The sequence below is a fragment of the Danio aesculapii genome, chromosome 4, assembly GCF_903798145.1.
Source record: "Danio aesculapii chromosome 4, fDanAes4.1, whole genome shotgun sequence".
NCBI classification, from domain to species: domain Eukaryota; kingdom Metazoa; phylum Chordata; class Actinopteri; order Cypriniformes; family Danionidae; genus Danio; species Danio aesculapii.
Genome location: NC_079438.1, coordinates 30,198,304 through 30,217,597, shown reverse-complemented (window position 1 = coordinate 30,217,597; position 19,294 = coordinate 30,198,304). Strand labels below are relative to the sequence as shown.

The window sequence follows — 19,294 nt, the reverse complement described above, 5'->3', positions numbered from 1 at the left end:
TTTTTTGTTTAGCTTGCTTTTTTGCCACTTACTGTTGCAATCATGACTTATTGATACATTTCTCCCCCGTTTTCGACTTTACACTCTCTCTCTCACACACAAACCCAGACATACACAGATATTCAGTATTTAAAGTTAATCAAAACCTTTAACCTAAACATTTTAAGACAAATTTAAGAAACTTTTTAATCCAATTCATGATGACTTGCATGTCTAAAACACATTACTTCCTATTAATATGCAAGTCCAAATCTCATCCTCTTAATTAAGACCTCTTCTTTCCTATTTCTACAACTTCATAGGCCTATATAGGGTTTTTTTCATATGAATTGTCGTCTCTTTTTATCTGTGTTCCACGTTTCCTGCCATTCTTTAGCAACATCTTCTGTAATAATATTTAACTTTACCTTTACCTAAAGAAGCATTAAAGGGGTAGTTCACATAAAATGTACAATTCTGTCATCCTCTACTTGTTCCAAAACTGTTTGAGTTTCTTCTGCTGAGTGCAAATGAAGATATACTGAAGAATACAGGGGCAAAAAACAGCCACTATGGGGCATCGCTAGACCCAATTCACTGGGGCACGTGCCTCAGCAAAAATCTCCAGTGCCCAAGTAAATGCATTGAGATATGATTTACTTCATATGCAAGTGTATTTATTAAGAGTGGTAATTTCGAAATAAAGACGGTTATTCTCTATGTGCAACCTAACCAACGCTGGTGAAAGCAATGTAATCAAAAAGCAAACTGACGCATCTCCGCGTGTGCGCAGAGAACCCGCGTGCCTGTGGCACGCGCGAGTCCTGGTAGTTAACATGCCCGCCAAAAAAGCAGGCTACCTCCTTGTTACGCGCCGCTCATGCGTTGTAAAACCAGAGTAACAGCCTTTTTTTGTTTTGCAAATCAACAAAACTAAAGTTTAAACAATATGATTGTGATCTTACTAAGCGTGCCTCCTGATAGATTTTTTTGTATGAAGCAAAAAGGAGGGATGAAGAGTCAGGGAGGTAAGACTTAATAAACCTAATTAGCTGCCATGTGTCAAGTCTACAACAGATAATTCTATAACACATCTTATTTTAAATTTTTTTTTTTGTATTTTATTGAATTGTCTATAGAATTTCATTCAAATGAAATGAATATTTATGCAAAAGTAATTTCTTAAATGATCTTAGCTCACTCCAGTTGTCTTAACATTGTTTTCCAGTTACATTTAAGATTATTTAGAAGAATAATTGTATAATAATAAGAATACTTTTACTTATAATAAATATAATATATTTATTACATATCTATATATATATAATATATATATGGGGGTATGGGGGCATGGGGGAAGGAGGTACGTGCCCCAGTAGAGCTTTATGTCTAGCAACGCCCCTGGTTCAACAGCACACAAATTGTTCTTGGGACTCGATTACAATTAAACCACTAAAGTCACATTGACAGTTTTGACAATGTTTTTGGTTCCTTTTCTGGACTGTAAGCATCTCGGGACTCAGATTTCATCTAAAGTGTCTTCATTTGTGTTTGGTCAATTGTGCTGAAGATGAGCAAAGTTCACAGGGGATTGAAACAACAGGTGGCGGACAATGCCTGAGTGCCTAGTGAACACCCTAGACTGCACTAAAATCCTAAATATAGCCTATGAAGTTGTAGAAATAGGAAAGTAGATGTCATAATTATGAGGATGAGATTTGGAATAGTAATGTGCTTTAGACCTGCAAGTCATCATAAAGTGGATTAAAAAAGTTTTTCAAAATTGTTCTAAAAACAATGAATGTTTAGATTAATAATTTTGACCAACTTCAAGTACTGTTTATTTGTGCCTGTGTGTGTGTGAGAGCGAGAGAGAGAGAAAGACTTTTATTTTGGCGTGGCATGTGACATCATAAGGCTGCGCCGCTCCTGCGCTGTGATTCAACTGGAGAAAGGTTTGTTTTTAAACTTTTACACAGATATAAACAGATTGATTAAAGTTTCAGGTTTTTCATCCGATGCTAAATTATATACCTGCTGTTGACAATATTATTTAACCCTTTATACAATGTAGTACTATTTTACTCACAGTAATGAGGGCTATATTGTTTGAATAAGTTAGCAGAAATGTTTGTAAAGTGTTTTAATGAAGTTTTAATTAATTAAATTGCATAATGTCATTCCATTCGAAGTATACATCACTATATATAAGAAATGGAGTACTAGTTTTAATCAGCTCATTTATGGCTATTGTTTCTTACTCGGACTTACCTGATTTATTTTTGTTCATTACTCTCATATAAAGAAACTGTTGAAGCAAGTGTTGAAGAGAAGTTATTTTGTTTCTTTTCATTGTTTTATTCAAACAGACCATTTTTATTGTTTTGTTCATTTTAAACAGGATAAAGTGTCCAAACACAGAGAAAAACTCCTGCTGAGGCAACTGATCTCCACACTGTTATAAAGATGGCGTTTATTAAAGAGGAGAGTGAAGATGTGAAGATTGAAGAAACATTCACAGTCAAACAGGAAGATCTGCAGGAACAAACAGGTTGATTTTCATTCTCAAAGACCAACTCAGTCATCTGATCCTCATTCAGATATATTTTAATAATAAGAATACTAAATTAAATCCATCTTGCAGCCCTGAGTGTGCTGCCTAGTTATCCTAAATGCACATAAGCACTCATTGAAAGACAGGAATGAGTTTCTTTTGTCACTTGTTCTCATGTCTTTTGTCATTATTTTATGTATTATTAGTCTCCCATTTTCTCTACCTTCTTAAGGTTATGGCTTTTCTCGTTCTCCTACTGTTTGTAAAGCGTCCTTGAGCACTGGTGCTATATAAAATAAACAAAAACAATAAATGAATAAAGTTTAACTGAGCTGACGATATTTGACCTACAGTATTCTCATAGAAGATATCTGCTATTACAGTGATAGTGTTGGCTTAGTACTTTCCATTTTCATATGTCACGTTGATCACAATCCTTCCACAAACTTCTTTATGGGTTTAAACTTGTTTTTAGTAGTTATTACTAGTTCTTACAGACAGTATCTGAGTTAAAAATACATCATTATTATAATAACTAATTATCAGGGCTACTGTGTTTAAACAGGGTTTCTGCTGGGTCTAAAATTTACTGAAATATTGTGTTGTAGGTCTTAAATCTTTTTTTAAACAAGTCTTAATTTTTCTTTGTTCATGTTTTGCTACCCAATCTAGTCAAAACCCATGCAATCACCAACAATCCATCTCAATAAAACGTTAAACTTTTTATTCAAAAGGTCATTTTAACTCTATTTATCATAATGGTTTAATTATTTTCCTTACAATAACATTTGTTTAAACGTGCTCCATGTATTTACTGCTGAGGACATCGACCTGGAAAGATTGTTGTGCATAGATTTATTTATTTATATATATTATTATATTATTTATTATAGTTCTTAAAACATTTAAAAAAATAAATAAATAAATAAATTATATATATATATATATATATATATATATATATATATATATATATATATATATATATATATATATATTATTTTAAATAAAGTTTATGTTGGAAAGATATGGAATAATTTTTGTGCCAATAAGAATGAACGTAACTTTATAAAACTGAACGTAACTTTCCAAGAAACGATCAAAAATATGCCACTGACTTCCGGTTATGGCGAGGTGCTGAGAGGTCGAAACTTTTTAGCTCTGCTGCTAATCTGCGATCAATCCTACAATACCAATCAGAATTGTATCTAAAGTCAAGCAACACAAATATAAAAGTATAGGGAAAGAAAAATGTCACGCAAAGGTACCAGAAAAGACAAGAAAAAGACCAGAAACGAAGATGAATATTCCGAGGGTGAAGAAACTAACGACGCCATGGCAGCTGGTGAGGGCCCTGACGAAGATGATGACGAAGCAGTAACTTCGGATGGTAATAACGAAGATATCATGAAAGCTATAATGTCCTTGAAAAACGGACTTTACAAAAAAATTGATGGAGTCCAAGCAACAATTACGACGATAAGCAAGGAGATAAAGGAATGCACAGGGCGGATAGCACAAGCGGAGCAACGCATTTCGGATGCCGAAGATAACGTCAACGGGTTGTTATCCAGAGTGAACACGCTTGAAAATACTGTTAAAACGCTTTCAAACAAAGTGGAAGATTTAGAATGCAGAAGTCGACGGAACAACATAAGACTTGTGGGACTACCGGAGAAAGCGGAGGGCCAGGATACGGTAACATTTTTGGAGAAGTGGATACCGGAGGCTCTAGGATTGGATTCGCGGGAATCTCTGGTAATTGAGCGGGCTCATAGAATCGGCACTTTGACAAATATCCACTCGCGAACGACACGCCCGAGGACACTAATTATGAAGTTTCTGAACTTCAGAGACAAGGAGCGAGTGCTAAGGGCAGCCAGAGTTAAAGGGAATGTTCTTTTCAATAACGAACTAGTCCGTTTTCACCCAGATCTCTCCGCCGGCATACATAAGATGCAGCGCGACTATGATGACGTGCGAAAAAGGTTGCGAGACAAGGGAATTCATAAGCACAGAATTATTTTTCCAGCACGGCTCCTGCTGACACACGGAGAAAGATCCTACACCTTCCAAACTCCGGCTGAAGTAGACAAATTTATCCAGTCTCTTTGAAGGATCAAGACAACTCTACCAATATACGGAACTAAAATATGACAGCACTACTGGCTAATTCGTTTTATGTCATTTTTTTTTTTCAAACGAGAGAGCGCTACAATTCTTTTTGCATAATGTTTTCTGTTGGCTAACGTTAGTCATATACTTTTTTTCTGACCGCATATGCTTATTCTCGTGATAAAAACACTTAAAATGTACCTGGGGTGGGAAAGGAAAACATGGCCATAATGCACACTCAAATATTGGACCTTTTGACATTCGCAAGGGACGTTCAACCCACAACGAACTTTACACAGCCAATAGCAGAACTGTTTGATTTATTCTTTTTTATATCTATCTTTTTTTGTTAATCCTTATTCAGCTTAACCCCCCAGGTATGTCACTATTTGTTAAAAGTTGCAAAATATTAATCTTTTAATGGTTATGTTTACAGATGTTGCACAGTTCTATACAACTAAGTAAATAATGTTGGTAAAGTAGTTAGTACTTGATAATAGCAGAGGGAGCTAAAGAGAAAGAAATAATCAAAAGTGAGAGACAGACGGCTCTTTGTATTGCCTAGACCCGTATCTGTCATAAGCGGTTGGTATAAGGTGTGGGTTTTTTTTCTTTTTCTTTTTCTTTTTTTTATTTATTTATTTTTTCTTTTCTTTTTTTTCTTGTTGTATGTGGGTGTGTTTTCATCAAACAAGCAAATCCGTAAGGTTATATTAGACAACTCATGTCTAGTAACTTGAAGGTGAAATTTACTTCATGGAACTGTAGGGGCTTAAACAAAATCTCAAAAGTTAAACAAGTGATGAACAGGATAAAATTCTTGCAATCAAAAATAGTTTTCTTGCAAGAAACCCATCTAGTAAGTGAGGATGTTTCTAAAATAAGAAGAAGATGGCAGGGTCAGGTGCTATCTGCCCCATATACCACCCATGCTAGAGGTGTTATAATACTAATTCATAAATCTGTACCTTTACAAATTAAAAATATAATTAAGGATCCTGCAGGTAGATACATCATAGTCCAGGGTATGCTGTTATTTGAAAATATAAATCTGATAAATGTTTATGGACCCAACGAAGATGACCCTAAATTCTATAACAATTTGTTTCTGACTATCTCCAATCTCCCGGGGCAATATATAATTGCTGGTGATTTTAATTGCACGTTAGATCCAGCAAGAGATAGGTCATCAGGCTCAGATAATACCCACATTAGATCGAGAAAGACGATAAATAGTTTTATTAAAGAATTAAATTTGGTGGACATATGGAGACATAGTAAACCAAATGCAATAGAATACTCATGTTATTCCAGCACTTATAAAACGTATTCACGCATAGACTATTTTTTGGTTTCAGCACAACTGGTTTCAAAAATTGACGACTGTAATTATGGTAGTATAGTAATATCGGATCATGCAGCTATGTCACTCACTTATACAGATACGAAACTAGTGAAGGATTCTCCAAAATGGCGCTTTCAACCAGGATGGCTAACAGACCCCACATTTATAGATTTTTTAGATAAACAAATTGACCTGTATTTTACATGTAATACTTCTCAAACATCTGCTAGCATAAGGTGGGAGGCATTTAAGGCCTTTATTAGGGGTCAAATAATCAGTTATACCAGTTCAAAGAAAAGGAGTACACAACTGGAAATGAAGACATTAGATGAAAAAATTAAAACACTTGAATCAGATCTTTACAATAACAAGTCTAACTCTATAGATGCAAATGCACAGTTACTCCTTCTTAGGTCACAGTACAATGAATTGTCGGCTAATAAAGCAGCAACTTATTTACTGAAACTTAAACAATCCTATTATGACCAAGGGGAAAAACCTGGGAAACTTTTAGCATGGCGCATTAAACAACAACAAACGGAAAGATCTATTAATTACATTGAAGATTCAAGCGGCAGAACTATAGTAGATCCTAAAGAAATTAATGAGGCCTTCAAAATATTTTATGAGAAATTGTATAGCTCTGATGGTAATCCCAGACTTGTTGAACAGACACAATTTCTAAATAACATTAATATTCCTAGAATTTCAGAAAATGAAAGTAAAGCATTAGATGGAGATTTAACAAAAATAGAAATTGTAGAAGCAATTAATTGTATGCAGGCAGGTAAAACGGCAGGTCCAGATGGCATACCTATAGATATTTATAAAAAATTTCAGTCTAAATTAATTTCACCTCTTTTGGAGATGTTCCAGGAGTCCTTTAGGAATGGTCTTCTTCCTACATCCATGAGGAGTGCCCTAATAACTTTACTTCCAAAACCAGGAAAACCAAATATAAAATGCGAAAATATGCGCCCAATCAGCCTTTTAAATTCAGATACAAAAATACTTAGCAAAGTTCTTGCAAGAAGATTGGAGGGCTTACTCCATCGGGTGGTGGGAGAAGACCAGAATGGCTTTATTCAAGGGAGACAGGGCTTCCACAATGTCAGACGAGTGCTCAATATCTTATATAGCCAGAGAGGAGCGAAAGACACGGCACTACTTTCTCTTGATGCAGAAAAGGCTTTCGACCGTGTCGAATGGCATTATTTATTTGACGTGCTAAATCGCTTTGGCTTTGGTGATACATTTTGTAAATGGGTTAGACTACTTTGTACGGAGCTCACAGCAGAAGTTTTAACAAATAATGTTGTTTCTAAACCCTTTAAAATATCTAGGAGTTGCCCACAGGGAAGTCCTCTATCACCTTTATTATTTATCCTTGCAATAGAACCATTCGCCATAGCAGTGAGAACACATAATGCCATATATGGAATTCAAGAGAGCCACTTGGAACATAAACTAGCATTATTTGCAGACGATATTATTTTGTTCTTAAAAAATCTAAGTAGTTCTATTCCTGCACTCCTGGATCTTATTGAAACTTTTGGAAAAATATCTGGATATAAAGTTAATCACTCCAAATCATCTATAATGTTACTTAATGAATCAGAGAGAAAAAATAGCCAAGGTTATGCTTCTATTTTTAATTCAACGGATAATTTTACATATCTGGGTATTAAAATCGTAGATGAAATAAATAAGATTGCTCAAATAAATTATGACCCAATTTTGGATGCTACTATATCATCAGTAGAACGTTGGACATCTTTACCCATCTCAATGATTGGCAGGATAAATATCCTAAAAATGAATATACTCCCTAAATTTCTTTATTTGTTCCAAAATATCCCCTTACCCCCTCCCTCATCGTTGTTTACTAGAATTAAAAAACTGTTTACCAACTTTATTTGGCAAAATAAACGTCCCAGGCTACGTCTAACTTTATTATATTTACCATTCGATCGAGGAGGACTTAAATGTCCAAATTTTCAGTGGTATTATTGGGCAGCTCAGCTGCGTACAATCATGTATTATTTTTCTTCTGAAAGTCCTCCTTCTTGGATGGATTTGGAATCCTACTCTGTTACACCACAAATACCACTGCACTTATACCTATATTCGGCAGACCTCAAATATCTAAGAAAAAACACAGACAACCCCATTGTATTGAACATGATTAATATTTGGTTTGATTCTTGTAAACATTTGAATATAAATCCCTCCTGGTCACGTTTTAGCCCTATTTGGGGTAATGTTAAGTTTAAACCAGGAAAAAGTGATGCAGGATTTCGGATATGGGCTGAAAAAGGGTTAAGGAAAGTACAAGATATGTACAATAAGGATGAAGTATTTATGTCCTTTGCAGTAATTTCAAAAAAATTTGATATTCCAAAGACCCATTTTTTTAAGTATCTTCAACTTAGAAGCTTTATATCCTCATCTCAAAATCATTCATTAGATATTCCTAACATTTCCTCATTAGAGGCAGCAATCCTAGGACACTGTTATGATAAAGGTTCAATTTCCTCTTTGTACAGATTGTTCGTAATTGGCTCTAACGAATCTTCTGAATCAAAACTAAAGTTATGGAAAGAAGATATAGAAGATGAAATATCTCTAGAGGATTGGAATGAGGCATGTAGGAAAGCTCAGATACAAACAGTCAATAGTAGCCTGAAACTGGTACAGTACAAATGGTTAATGCGAACATACATAACTCCTGCTATATTGCACAAGTTTAATGATAATATTCCAGATACCTGTATAAAGTGCAATGAGGTAAGAGGAACACTTTATCACTGTATTTGGGAATGTGTGAAAGTGAAACCCTTTTGGCAAGATGTTATTGAAATAATTGACCAAATTTTATTAAAGAAATTACCATTAGATCCTAAGATTTTTATCCTGGGTATATTTCCTGTCAGCCCTCTCTTACAAAGCAAAGAGGTCAGATTCATAAACATGTGTATTTTACAAGCTAAACGTATTATTGCTCTTAATTGGAAAAATATAAATGAACCTAGAATAGGAAAATGGATTAAAGAAATGGCATTGCATATGTCAATGGAAAAGATCACGTACATTGTGAAAAAGAAACAAAATGTATTTGAAGATATCTGGAGACCTTTTAATAACTTTCTAAAGTACAATGTAAATGTTGACAGTCTACTACAACAAGAACAAGCTTAGGAATATGGGAAGTATCATGGTCTAAACACACTCAGGAAACACTCTCTACCTGATTTAAACATATCCTCCCTTTTTTTTTTTTTTTTTTTTTTTTTTTTTTTTTTTAATTATTATATTTATTTATTTGTTTATTTATTTTTATTTTATTTATTTATTATTATTATTATTATTATTTTTTTAAGGGAATGGGTTGTTGGGAGGGAGAATGGGGGGTAAAAAGTTTGCTGTGCCTTCATGATTATTTTTCTGTATTGTGTAATCTGTTGTGATATGCAAATTGAAAAAAAGTAATAAATATATTGTACAAAAAAAAAAATATGCCACTGCAAAAGAAGAAAAACACAATGAAAACAAAAAAATGAACTCAGTCGCACGAATTTAGATTGCTCTTCAAATATGCTTCATTCTTTGTTAATGATTTTCAAAGAATCGTTTTTGCGAATCATGGATTTTGAATGCGTTGCCAGTTTTCGCTTGCGCTTCGTAAATTTTCATTTGCTGTTTTGGCACAAACTTCTCGTGGGGGTGGGCTTAACAGCAATCTACACTGATTGGCTAATGAGCTTTTGATGGACAGTTGCTCTCTGACCTGGAAGCACAGACGGTGACGTCAGTGGCGCGCATATCGGAAAGTTGTTGCGGTGTGCAATACGTCGTGCTTTATGTTAAGTATTATTGTTAGTATTTTACCTACGGTCGTCTCTTAGTTTCTAAAGATGACCTCCCGGGAGAGACACGGAGTGGTGCCATCATCTTCCACCTCAGCTTGTCCCTTAGGGCAGCTTGAAGTAAGTTCGTGTTGCTAAAGTAACGTTTATCAATAACAACAATAAAAGTTTTATTCATGTACAGTCTGCAACAGTTCTGGCTTTTTTTTAACACTTTTATTGTTTAAATGTTGTGTTTAGAAACGTTATACATTTTTGGTTTATTGTGTAAAATGTTTAATGTATATCAAGATACAGTGTATAACAGTTAGATGTCAATATAAATAGATATTGCCTAATTGCCTTCTTTTCTTTTAATGCTACTTGGTCAGGACCGAAGACAAAGGTCACTTTTCCAGGTAGGCACTGAATGGTTGCATATAAATTCTAAAGCCTAATTATGGTAAAACTGGTTTGCTAGTCCTTATCTTGGCTTAAATGTTCTAGGAGCTGTTCAAAAATGCTTTAACTACACATTAATGCTTACTTGGTAATGTTTATACCTGCAGCAACAAGTGCAAGAAGACATTTTACAGCGTATGCGGACAAAATTTTACTTGATTTCTCGGAATGAAACTTTCGACTTTGAGTACCTCCTGGATACTGCTAAACAGCAACTGGATTTGGCCATTACGGCATCAAATCATCTCAACATCCCAGAAGCTTTAATTACAGGTCTACAGGAGCTAATAAACATAATTAATGTAAATGTAAGTTCTGAAGAAAATTCAACAACTGCATCTGATATTGTAACCTGCACTTGGGGAAATGTGGGGCGCCCCCATTTGGATATCAGAAGAGAGGACCTTGAGGAACTCCTTCATACTGCCCTCCCTGTAGAGCATCTTTCTCGGATTTGTGGCGTTTCCAGAAGAACAATGAACAGAAGATTGAAGGAACATGCCCTGTCTGTCAGAGACTGCTATTCCAACATATCAGATGAAGAACTTGATCATGTTGTGAGATCAATAAAAATAAGAATGCCACATGCTGGCTACAGACTAATGAAAGGGAAGCTTTTGGCTAGAGGGCACCGGATACAGTGGAACAGAATGAAGGCATCTATGCAACGGGTGGATGGAGCTGGAATTTTGGCCAGAATGGTTCAGCTTGGTTTTATAGATCGCAGAAGTTACTCTGTCCCTGCACCATTGTCACTAGTTCATGTGGACACCAACCATAAGCTAATCACGTAAGTACACTTGCATGTACACATATACAGAAAATCTCATCTTTTCCTTTATATAATGACACATGTACACACATTAAACATGCCTTTAGAAATACCCTAAACAAAATGACTGCAAACAAACAGCATAGTCTTTTGTTTATATTTTTGTTTTCTAGATTCAATATTGTGATATTTGGTGGCATTGATGGTTTCTCAAGAAAGGTACTGTTTGTCAAGCTTTGACTTTGTTCTGTTTTGAAACTTAAAGGGATATTTCCCCAAAAATAATTTACATAGCCTCCACTTGTTCCAAACCTAAACACCTGTAATGGGCCGTTCACATTTTAACAATAACTATAACGATAACTGTAACTTTAACTCTATATGCATCTACACCAGTGAACAATACCAGTAACATTGTTTATTTTAAGCCTGTGCGTTGCAGTGTTCCCAGTCACTAAAATGAATATAGATGACCTGCTGCTGCAGCTTTCGTTTTATTCCCAAATGTCTTTTCTCCAAAATATGATAGCAAAGACTGGATGCTCTCTCTCTGCTGGCTGAAGGTATGCTCGATTGTCCGAGCTGTAAAGCATATATTTTGCCAGCTTGCTTAAGTCAAGTATTACATATATAATTTCTCACAGAAAACACACTGCTTTCTGACCACTACAGTCTTTAATTCAGACATAAAACCCGCAGCACGATCACCAATAGTCAAATGTTACTTGGCAAAAAATGTCTGATAGTTTAGTTTTATCATTCATCAGCTGGAAGAAATTGTTTTGAAAGTGATCCCAAAGATATTGTTCTCTGTATCTTTATCGTTTTAGTTATGGTGTGAACCCTGCCATTCTCCTGAATTAAGAAAGATTTTTAAAACGTTATTTTTTATTGTTATTGTTATAATGTAAATGGCCCCTAAGATTCTCTTTTCTGCTGAATGCAAAAGAAGATATTTTGGGTAAACAGACAGTTGATGGTAGGCATTGATGTTACATTTGGATTACCTCCTGGATACTGCATGAACTGCGATTACTGCATGAAATCATCAGTCAACATCTAGGAGCTTTAATTACAGATGTACAGGAGCTACTCTGGAAATCAGTGGCTGCTGTCAACTGTTTGGTTTGCAACATTCTTAAAAATATCTTCATTAATGATCAGCAGAAGAGAGAAATCTGGGACAAGGCTTAAGCCTTGTCTGAGAAACTGGGCAAAATAGATATGTGATACTGCTTGCAACACTGGTCTGTACAATGTGTTTAAAGTGAATTTTTAAAAATGTATATTTAAATGTTTCTCCTGAACCCCCCATTTTTTTATAGATCCTATACCTTGATGCTGCTGAAAACAACAAGGCATCAACTGCTTTCTTATTCTTCCTGGAGGGTGTTCACAAACATGGGTGGCCTTCAAGGTAAGAACACTGTTAATACGTGTCGTTTATGTAATATCTTAGTCTTTTTTAGAGTCAACTTCTTAACTACATGTTGTGTGATATCAGTGTGTGGTACTATATTTGCACAACGCAAATTCAAAGAACTGAGTGAATTATAATATATTGAATACTTCACAAATGTAAGTTATGGTATTTTTAAATCTTGCAGTGTTCTGTTTTTACAAAAAGTGACCTATGTTTATACATTTTCAAAGCTAATGACTTTAATATCCAGTTGCAAATATTTCTTTGAATGAAACCTAACTTTAAATGAATATTCCCTAAATCTTTTCCAGAGTACGTGGTGACCAGGGAGTTAAAATTGTGGACATTGCGCGTTGCATGTTCTCAGTACGAGGAACTGGTCGAGGTAGCTTTATTGCCGGAAAAAGTGTTCACAATCAAAGGTGCTATTTTATGTTATTTTTGTTGGGGTCCAACAACCATTAGCTTGATAACATTTTTTCGGACATGTTAATGTGTGGCATTACATTATACCATAGTCTGTTTGCTGTTTTGTAAGCATACTAAACAAAAATCTTTTTTTTTTAAAGAATTGAGCGCCTGTGGTGTGATGTTTGGTCAGCGGTCACTTCAAAATATTATGAAATCCTGCATGCAATGGTAGAAGATGGAGTGCTTGATTTATCAAATGAATTACACCTCTTTTGTGTGCACTACACAATTCTTCCACGGCTGAAATGTGACCTGAAGTGCTTCATTGGGAGCTGGAACAACCATCCTATCAGAACCGAAAGAAATCTTTCACCAAATCAGCTTTGGTACATAGGAAAGTTGCAGACACCAGTGACTGAGCCAGATGTAGAGGTATTCTTTGTTCATCTCTAAAATTCTTAATTTCATCACCCTCATTTCTTTTTTAATTTTAAATGATTTTTGTGTGGATCTTACGGTATTTAACATAATGTCTTTATTACAACAAAAGCGCTTCAGAAGCATGGTAGCAGACTTCTTTGTAAATGTGCCTAACTTGATCACTTGTGATGTGTATAAATTGAAAACACATCTTAATACCAGATTTGAACATAAAAAATCATTGACATTATTTCAAAAGAGCTGGCAACTTTTTCACCTACTTAATGTTTCTTTGATTTTGCAGACATTGGAGCATTTGTGTCAACAGCAAACTGATACTGACCCAGAAGATGGTGTGGTGGTTCCAGAGATCCAATGCCCTTTATCTGAACAGAGCCTTGCTCTTCTGCAGGGATTAATTGATCCCTTGACATCATCTTTGAATAACCAAGAGCTCTATGTCCAGTCACTTGATATTATTCAAAGACTGCTTTATTTAACAATTCACTTTTAACAAGGAAAACATACCAAAACACATGTAGCTCCATCAGAAATTGAATTTACAAGAATACACATGTAATGTTTATGTAAAACTTACGTCATAACAATGTTTTGAAATCTTATAAGCCACTCTTTCGAAAATAAAACAAATGATTAAGTGTAGTGTCTCTCTCTATTTTCAAAAGCTCCAAGTCCAATTAAAAGGACAAAGGAGTGTATTAACAAATCTGTTTTAAACCCTGTAAAAGTAAGCTCCCTGTTGCACTGCAATTTTCATGTTCTCTTTAAATTCATTTAAACTTGTTGAATGTGCAGTGGGAAATGTGATTGTCTGGGTGCATGCACTGACCACAGGGTAGCAAATTCTGTGGTCTGGCATACGTTCCATGCATGTATGGTCAAATAGAACAGTGATTTTAAAAGCTTGTCTTTCTGAAAGAAGCAGATGCACGTGAGCTTGACCAGACAGCCACTGCATTACTTTTGACACACAAAGTGCCTCCTCATCCTCAGGATCTCCATCTAGGGCAATGACTGCAAAACTGAAACCTGGCCATCTCTTGGTCCACTGTTTGACTCTGTCCCGAGTGCTGACCCTGCCTTGTGCTGGTTTTCCCGAGCGACTGGTTAAGAATTTCAAGGATGTTATGTACAGCTGCAGATGCAGCATCTGCACCAAGATTAATGCCTTGCTGTAGAATATAAAGACCAGTTTGATACCTGCACTACAATGACACGTCCTTACATATTATAAGTATAACTGTATAAAACAGCAATCTAACTAAAATTAAAACAATTAAACTACATGACATAAACTACATAACATCGGTGCACTGCAAACTTGTGAATAACAACAATAACCCGCAAAATAACTGTTGCACACTGTACATGAATAAAACTTTTATTGTTGTTATTGATAAACGTTACTTTAGCAACACGAACTTACTTCAAGCTGCCCTGAGGGACAAGCTGAGGTGGAAGATGATGGCACCGCTCCGTGTCTCTCCCGGGAGGTCATCTTTAGAAACTAAGAGACGACCGTAGGTAAAATACTAACATTAATACTTAACATAAAGCACGACGTATTGCACACCGCAACAACTTTCCGATATGCGCGCCACTGACGTCACCATCTGTGCTTCTAAGTCAGAGAGCAACTGTCCATCAAAAGCTCATTAGCCAATCAGTGTAGATCGCTGTTAAGCCCCACGAGAAGTTTGTGCCAAAACAGCAAACGAAAATTTACGAAGCGTAAGCGAAAACTGTGGCAACGCATTCAAAATCCATGATTCGCGAAAACGATTCTTTGAAAATCATTAACAAAGAATGAAGCATATTAGAAGAGCATGTTAAATTCGTGCGACTGAGTTCATTTTTTTTTGTTTTCATTGTGTTTTTCTTCTTTTGCAGTGGCATATTTTTGATCGTTTCTTGGAAAGTTACGTTCAGTTTTATAAAGTTACGTTCATTCTTATTGGCACAAAAATTATTCCATAGAAAGAAGTGTGTGGATACAAGTAAAACTTGCTTGTTTTTACACAATATTTAAAATCTTTTGCTAAGAAATATCTAAAATGTACAACTGAATGAAAAGAAGTAGCAAAGTATGTCATTCTGCCATCTCCTCATCACTCCAGTTTACAGCAAACAGGGCATTAAACATTTGCATATGTTATATACAATAATGCAAACTCACAAATATAAGCGTGAGTTATGTGCGAACATGCAGGATTTGTTTCAGTCGGGTTTTCCAAGCAGGTTAAAAAAGTTAATATCGAGTGGTAGATGCACATGAGGGAACACAACATGAGTAATCTAGAGCGAGTGCATTTGATCAATTGCATTTAAGGCAGGGAGGGATGCATTGGAGAGGGGTGTGCAACATGTTTGAGGATCAGGGGGGAGTCACAATTTGCGGGTCGTTTGCGGGCACCCGGGAGTCCCCATGCATATGCCGGAGACACTTGGAACTTCCGTGAGAATTGGGTTTTCTGAAATAGCCTCTAGTAGTCTTAAAGACCTTGATTAGTTGGATCAGCTGTATTTGTTTGGGGTTGTAGCAAAACTGCAGAGCTGCGGCCCTCCAGAAATCGAGTTTGAGACCTATGCTTTTAAGGGATAGTTCACCCAGAAACGAAAATAGCCTCACCATTTACTCAATTTTATCACAATTGCGACAGTACGTCATTTCATTTACACACAGTCTAATATCCATCAGTGATTTTGCAATTCCCAACCCTTGGGTGCACACAAAGGTTGGGATAATATTACTGTTGTATATATAACCCACACACATCCATTCACTCGTCACCACATCTGTTGATATTCCCAATATACACACACAGACACCAAATAGGGTAAACGTAAATATTTTTTGAACTTATCATCAAGTTTTATGTCTCATCTTTCATTGTTTCTGTGTGTGGTGTTGCAGTTCAGGTTACCAAAAGCAACTGGCAAACTCTGGTAGCTGGTTAGAAAACTTTTAATGCTAAACTTCCGCACTGCACATGCGCGATCACTCCGGTAACTGGACTGTCTTAATGTTGCATGTTTTTGGTGGAGAGCTGGGAATTCAAAACCAGAGTAATAGGAAAATACATGAACTGACACATTTATTGGTCAATATGATGTATTATTATTGTTAAATACACCTGCTATGATACTGGAGATTATTTAAATATTATGTATGTCATCATCTACATAAGTGCAATATTTTAATACTCACCCAAGGGAATTTAGTGGAGTCCATGTGGGGTGGGGCATCTAGTTAATAAGCCAGACCTGTTGGTTGTTGAGAGGGGTCTTTTGCAGTGGGAGGCAAATAGAGCTAGTGTGTTCAACCTTTTTGTGGCAGGTTGAACAGTAAAGAGCGGTAAGTTCTACATGTATATACTTATTTTCTAGTTTGTTTTGATTTTTGTTTCTTTATTTTCCTGATATCTTTTTTATGGATATCATTTGTACATATTTATGATGGACTGTAAAGAGGAACAGAAACTGTCAATAAATTACATTTTGCACATAAGTGCTCTGCAATATTCTTTGTGACCTGTATTCCATCATGCCTCGTCACACTCTCCCTCATGTGGTTTTAAACCTTTATGAGTTTCTTGATTCTGCTGAACACAAAAGAAGATATTGTGAAAAGACTTTGTGTTCCAGAAGAAAGGAAATGTTTAAAATCACATGATGGAGAGTAAATAGTAAGGTAATTTTAAATTTTGAGAAAAACATCCATTTCATGCTTGTCGCTTTGTGCCTTCACACTAAAGTTAACTTTTTATTTTTTTTTTTTTAAGACCTGATGGTGCTGAAAGAAGAGACTCATCAATTAAATGAAATGGAGAAGAAACAGCAGTTTGAGAAACCCCAAGGCATAACGGCTGATAAAAAACCCACACTGACTAAAAAGACTTCATGCAGAAGACCTCGGAAATCCAAATCTCCATGTAATTTAACTTGTCGTCAATGTGGAAACCGCTTCAGCCGAAAACGCAGCCTTCAAGTCCACATGAGAATTCACACTGGAGAGAAGCCTTTCACCTGTAAAGAGTGTGGGAAGAGTTACAGTCAGAAATCTAACTTTAATGTTCACATGAGAGTTCACACTGGAGAGAGGCCGTACACATGCCAACAGTGTGGGAAAAGCTTCTATAATACAGGAAACCTTGCAGCACACATGAGAATTCACACTGGGGAGAAGCCTTACTCCTGCCATCAGTGTGGAAGAAGTTTTAACCAAAATGGCACCCTTGAAATCCACATGAGAACTCACACTGGGGAGAAACCTTACATATGCACAGAGTGTGGTGAAGGTTTCATATGTCAAAGCGCACTCAATTACCACATAATAAGTCACAGCAGAGAGAAGCTGTTTCCATGTGATCAGTGCGGAAAGAGCTTCATATGTAAAGCTAGCCTCATGAACCACATGAATGGTCACACTGCAACCATAGTAATGTGATCAGTGTGGAAAGAGTCTCACTCGCAAAGACTCCATTAAGCAACACATGGAGATTCACTCAGAGGATCAGTTTAGATGCAGTGAATATGGAAAGGTCTTTAAACGTAAAAGAAGCCTCAGACTCACATGACGCTTCACAATGGAGAGCAGAGTCCTTAAAATTGAGACCTTGTCCACACTCTAAGCCCGGATAAGTTGAGTTTATTTTTAAAAAATAAGAGGAAACTGGTTGCCTTAAAAATGTAGGTATACTGAAAATGTACTTAAGTATATGTATGTATACTTAAAAAAAAAAAAAAAAATCTTGAGTGAGCTCTACTTAAAACAGACCCCCTAGTTTTTCACAATATATATATATATATATATATATATATATATATATATATATATATATATATATATATATATGTAAAACATCATTTGTATTTATTAAATTAGGTAGTCTACTATGTTAGGTGTGCAATCTGAAACAATTACAATGACACATCATAAAAATAAAAGCTTCTATATTTTAGTCTCTTGTCAAGACAAGATTTGAAACAGTACGGATTAAGCCAAAGTAAGGTGATATTACTCTTATGTTTGCCCACGATCTTACTTTCTCTCTGATTCTACTCCCCGCAGCATCTGACATCATCACACATAGGACATGCATTAGGGCTTCCCCTACCGTAATACACCTAAACATGGATTGCGGTAAAACTCATCAATGGCAGGGAAGCGTTTTCTCTCGCTAACTGCAGGGAAAAAGTTCAACTAAACAATTTATTGATTTTTATGCAGATCATAATACCAGCCATACATGTAAAGCACAAATAATGTCATTCAATGGCCGTCACCCATGAACCAATCTCATCTCCTCCTGTCTGTTTCTTTGCTGCGTTTGCTCCAACTTTCTTTTGCAGTCTGAAGCGCGTGAAATGCACAAAATGCCCATTTTGCACCATAAGATGTCTATACTTCATCTTTGCTATGACTTCACATGTAAATCACTCGTGCTTCATCTGCGTCTGCTTACTGCGCAAGCTGAACACTCCTCTGCCCCCCATTCCATGTAATGTAACAATTGTCAGGGTGCGGTGAGGCGTAAAAATTTTGAAAGACACTCAAATACATCACGTGCACTGTGTGTGCAACGTCTATAAAACATGTAAAACAATTAATTGCAAACTGAATTAAATATCATTTGATTATATGGTTTGGAATTGGATGTTTTTTGAGATTATTTACATTTTTTGTGATTATTTTGCTTTAATTAAGAATTTTGCAGGATCTCAAAAATTTGCATCTTTTTGTTGATTTTGTGTTGGATTCAGCAATTGCGGAATTGCGAAAAACAAGGGGGTCTGTTAAAAGATAAGAGTTGTTCTAATATGTATTATAAGTTGAATAGACTTAATGCTTTTAATTTGTGTCAATTTACTCCACTTATCTTTTTAAGTGCATTAACCTAAAAATGAAAATTTACTCACCCTCAAGTTTTAGTGGTTCTTTTTTCTG

General features: G+C 35.7%; 2 protein-coding genes across 2 annotated transcripts; both read left to right on the top strand.

Annotated features, from left to right (window-relative positions):
- Nucleotides 1-1,890: 1,890 nt before the first annotated feature.
- Nucleotides 1,891-18,121, top strand: LOC130222849 (gastrula zinc finger protein XlCGF49.1-like). Its single transcript, XM_056455421.1, has 3 exons — nt 1,891-1,934; nt 2,381-2,530; nt 17,130-18,121. Exons 2-3 carry the CDS (start codon nt 2,446-2,448, stop codon nt 17,792-17,794), a joined length of 750 nt encoding a protein of 249 aa, XP_056311396.1. The 5' UTR covers nt 1,891-1,934; nt 2,381-2,445; the 3' UTR covers nt 17,795-18,121.
- Nucleotides 10,140-13,951, top strand: zgc:174680 (uncharacterized protein LOC100136843 homolog). The gene is made up of 7 exons (XM_056455415.1): nt 10,140-10,257; nt 10,408-11,090; nt 11,246-11,291; nt 12,398-12,489; nt 12,807-12,917; nt 13,065-13,338; nt 13,631-13,951. The coding sequence occupies exons 1-7, from the start codon at nt 10,216-10,218 to the stop codon at nt 13,838-13,840; spliced, it is 1,458 nt and encodes a 485-aa protein (XP_056311390.1). The 5' UTR covers nt 10,140-10,215; the 3' UTR covers nt 13,841-13,951.
- Nucleotides 18,122-19,294: the final 1,173 nt, after the last annotated feature.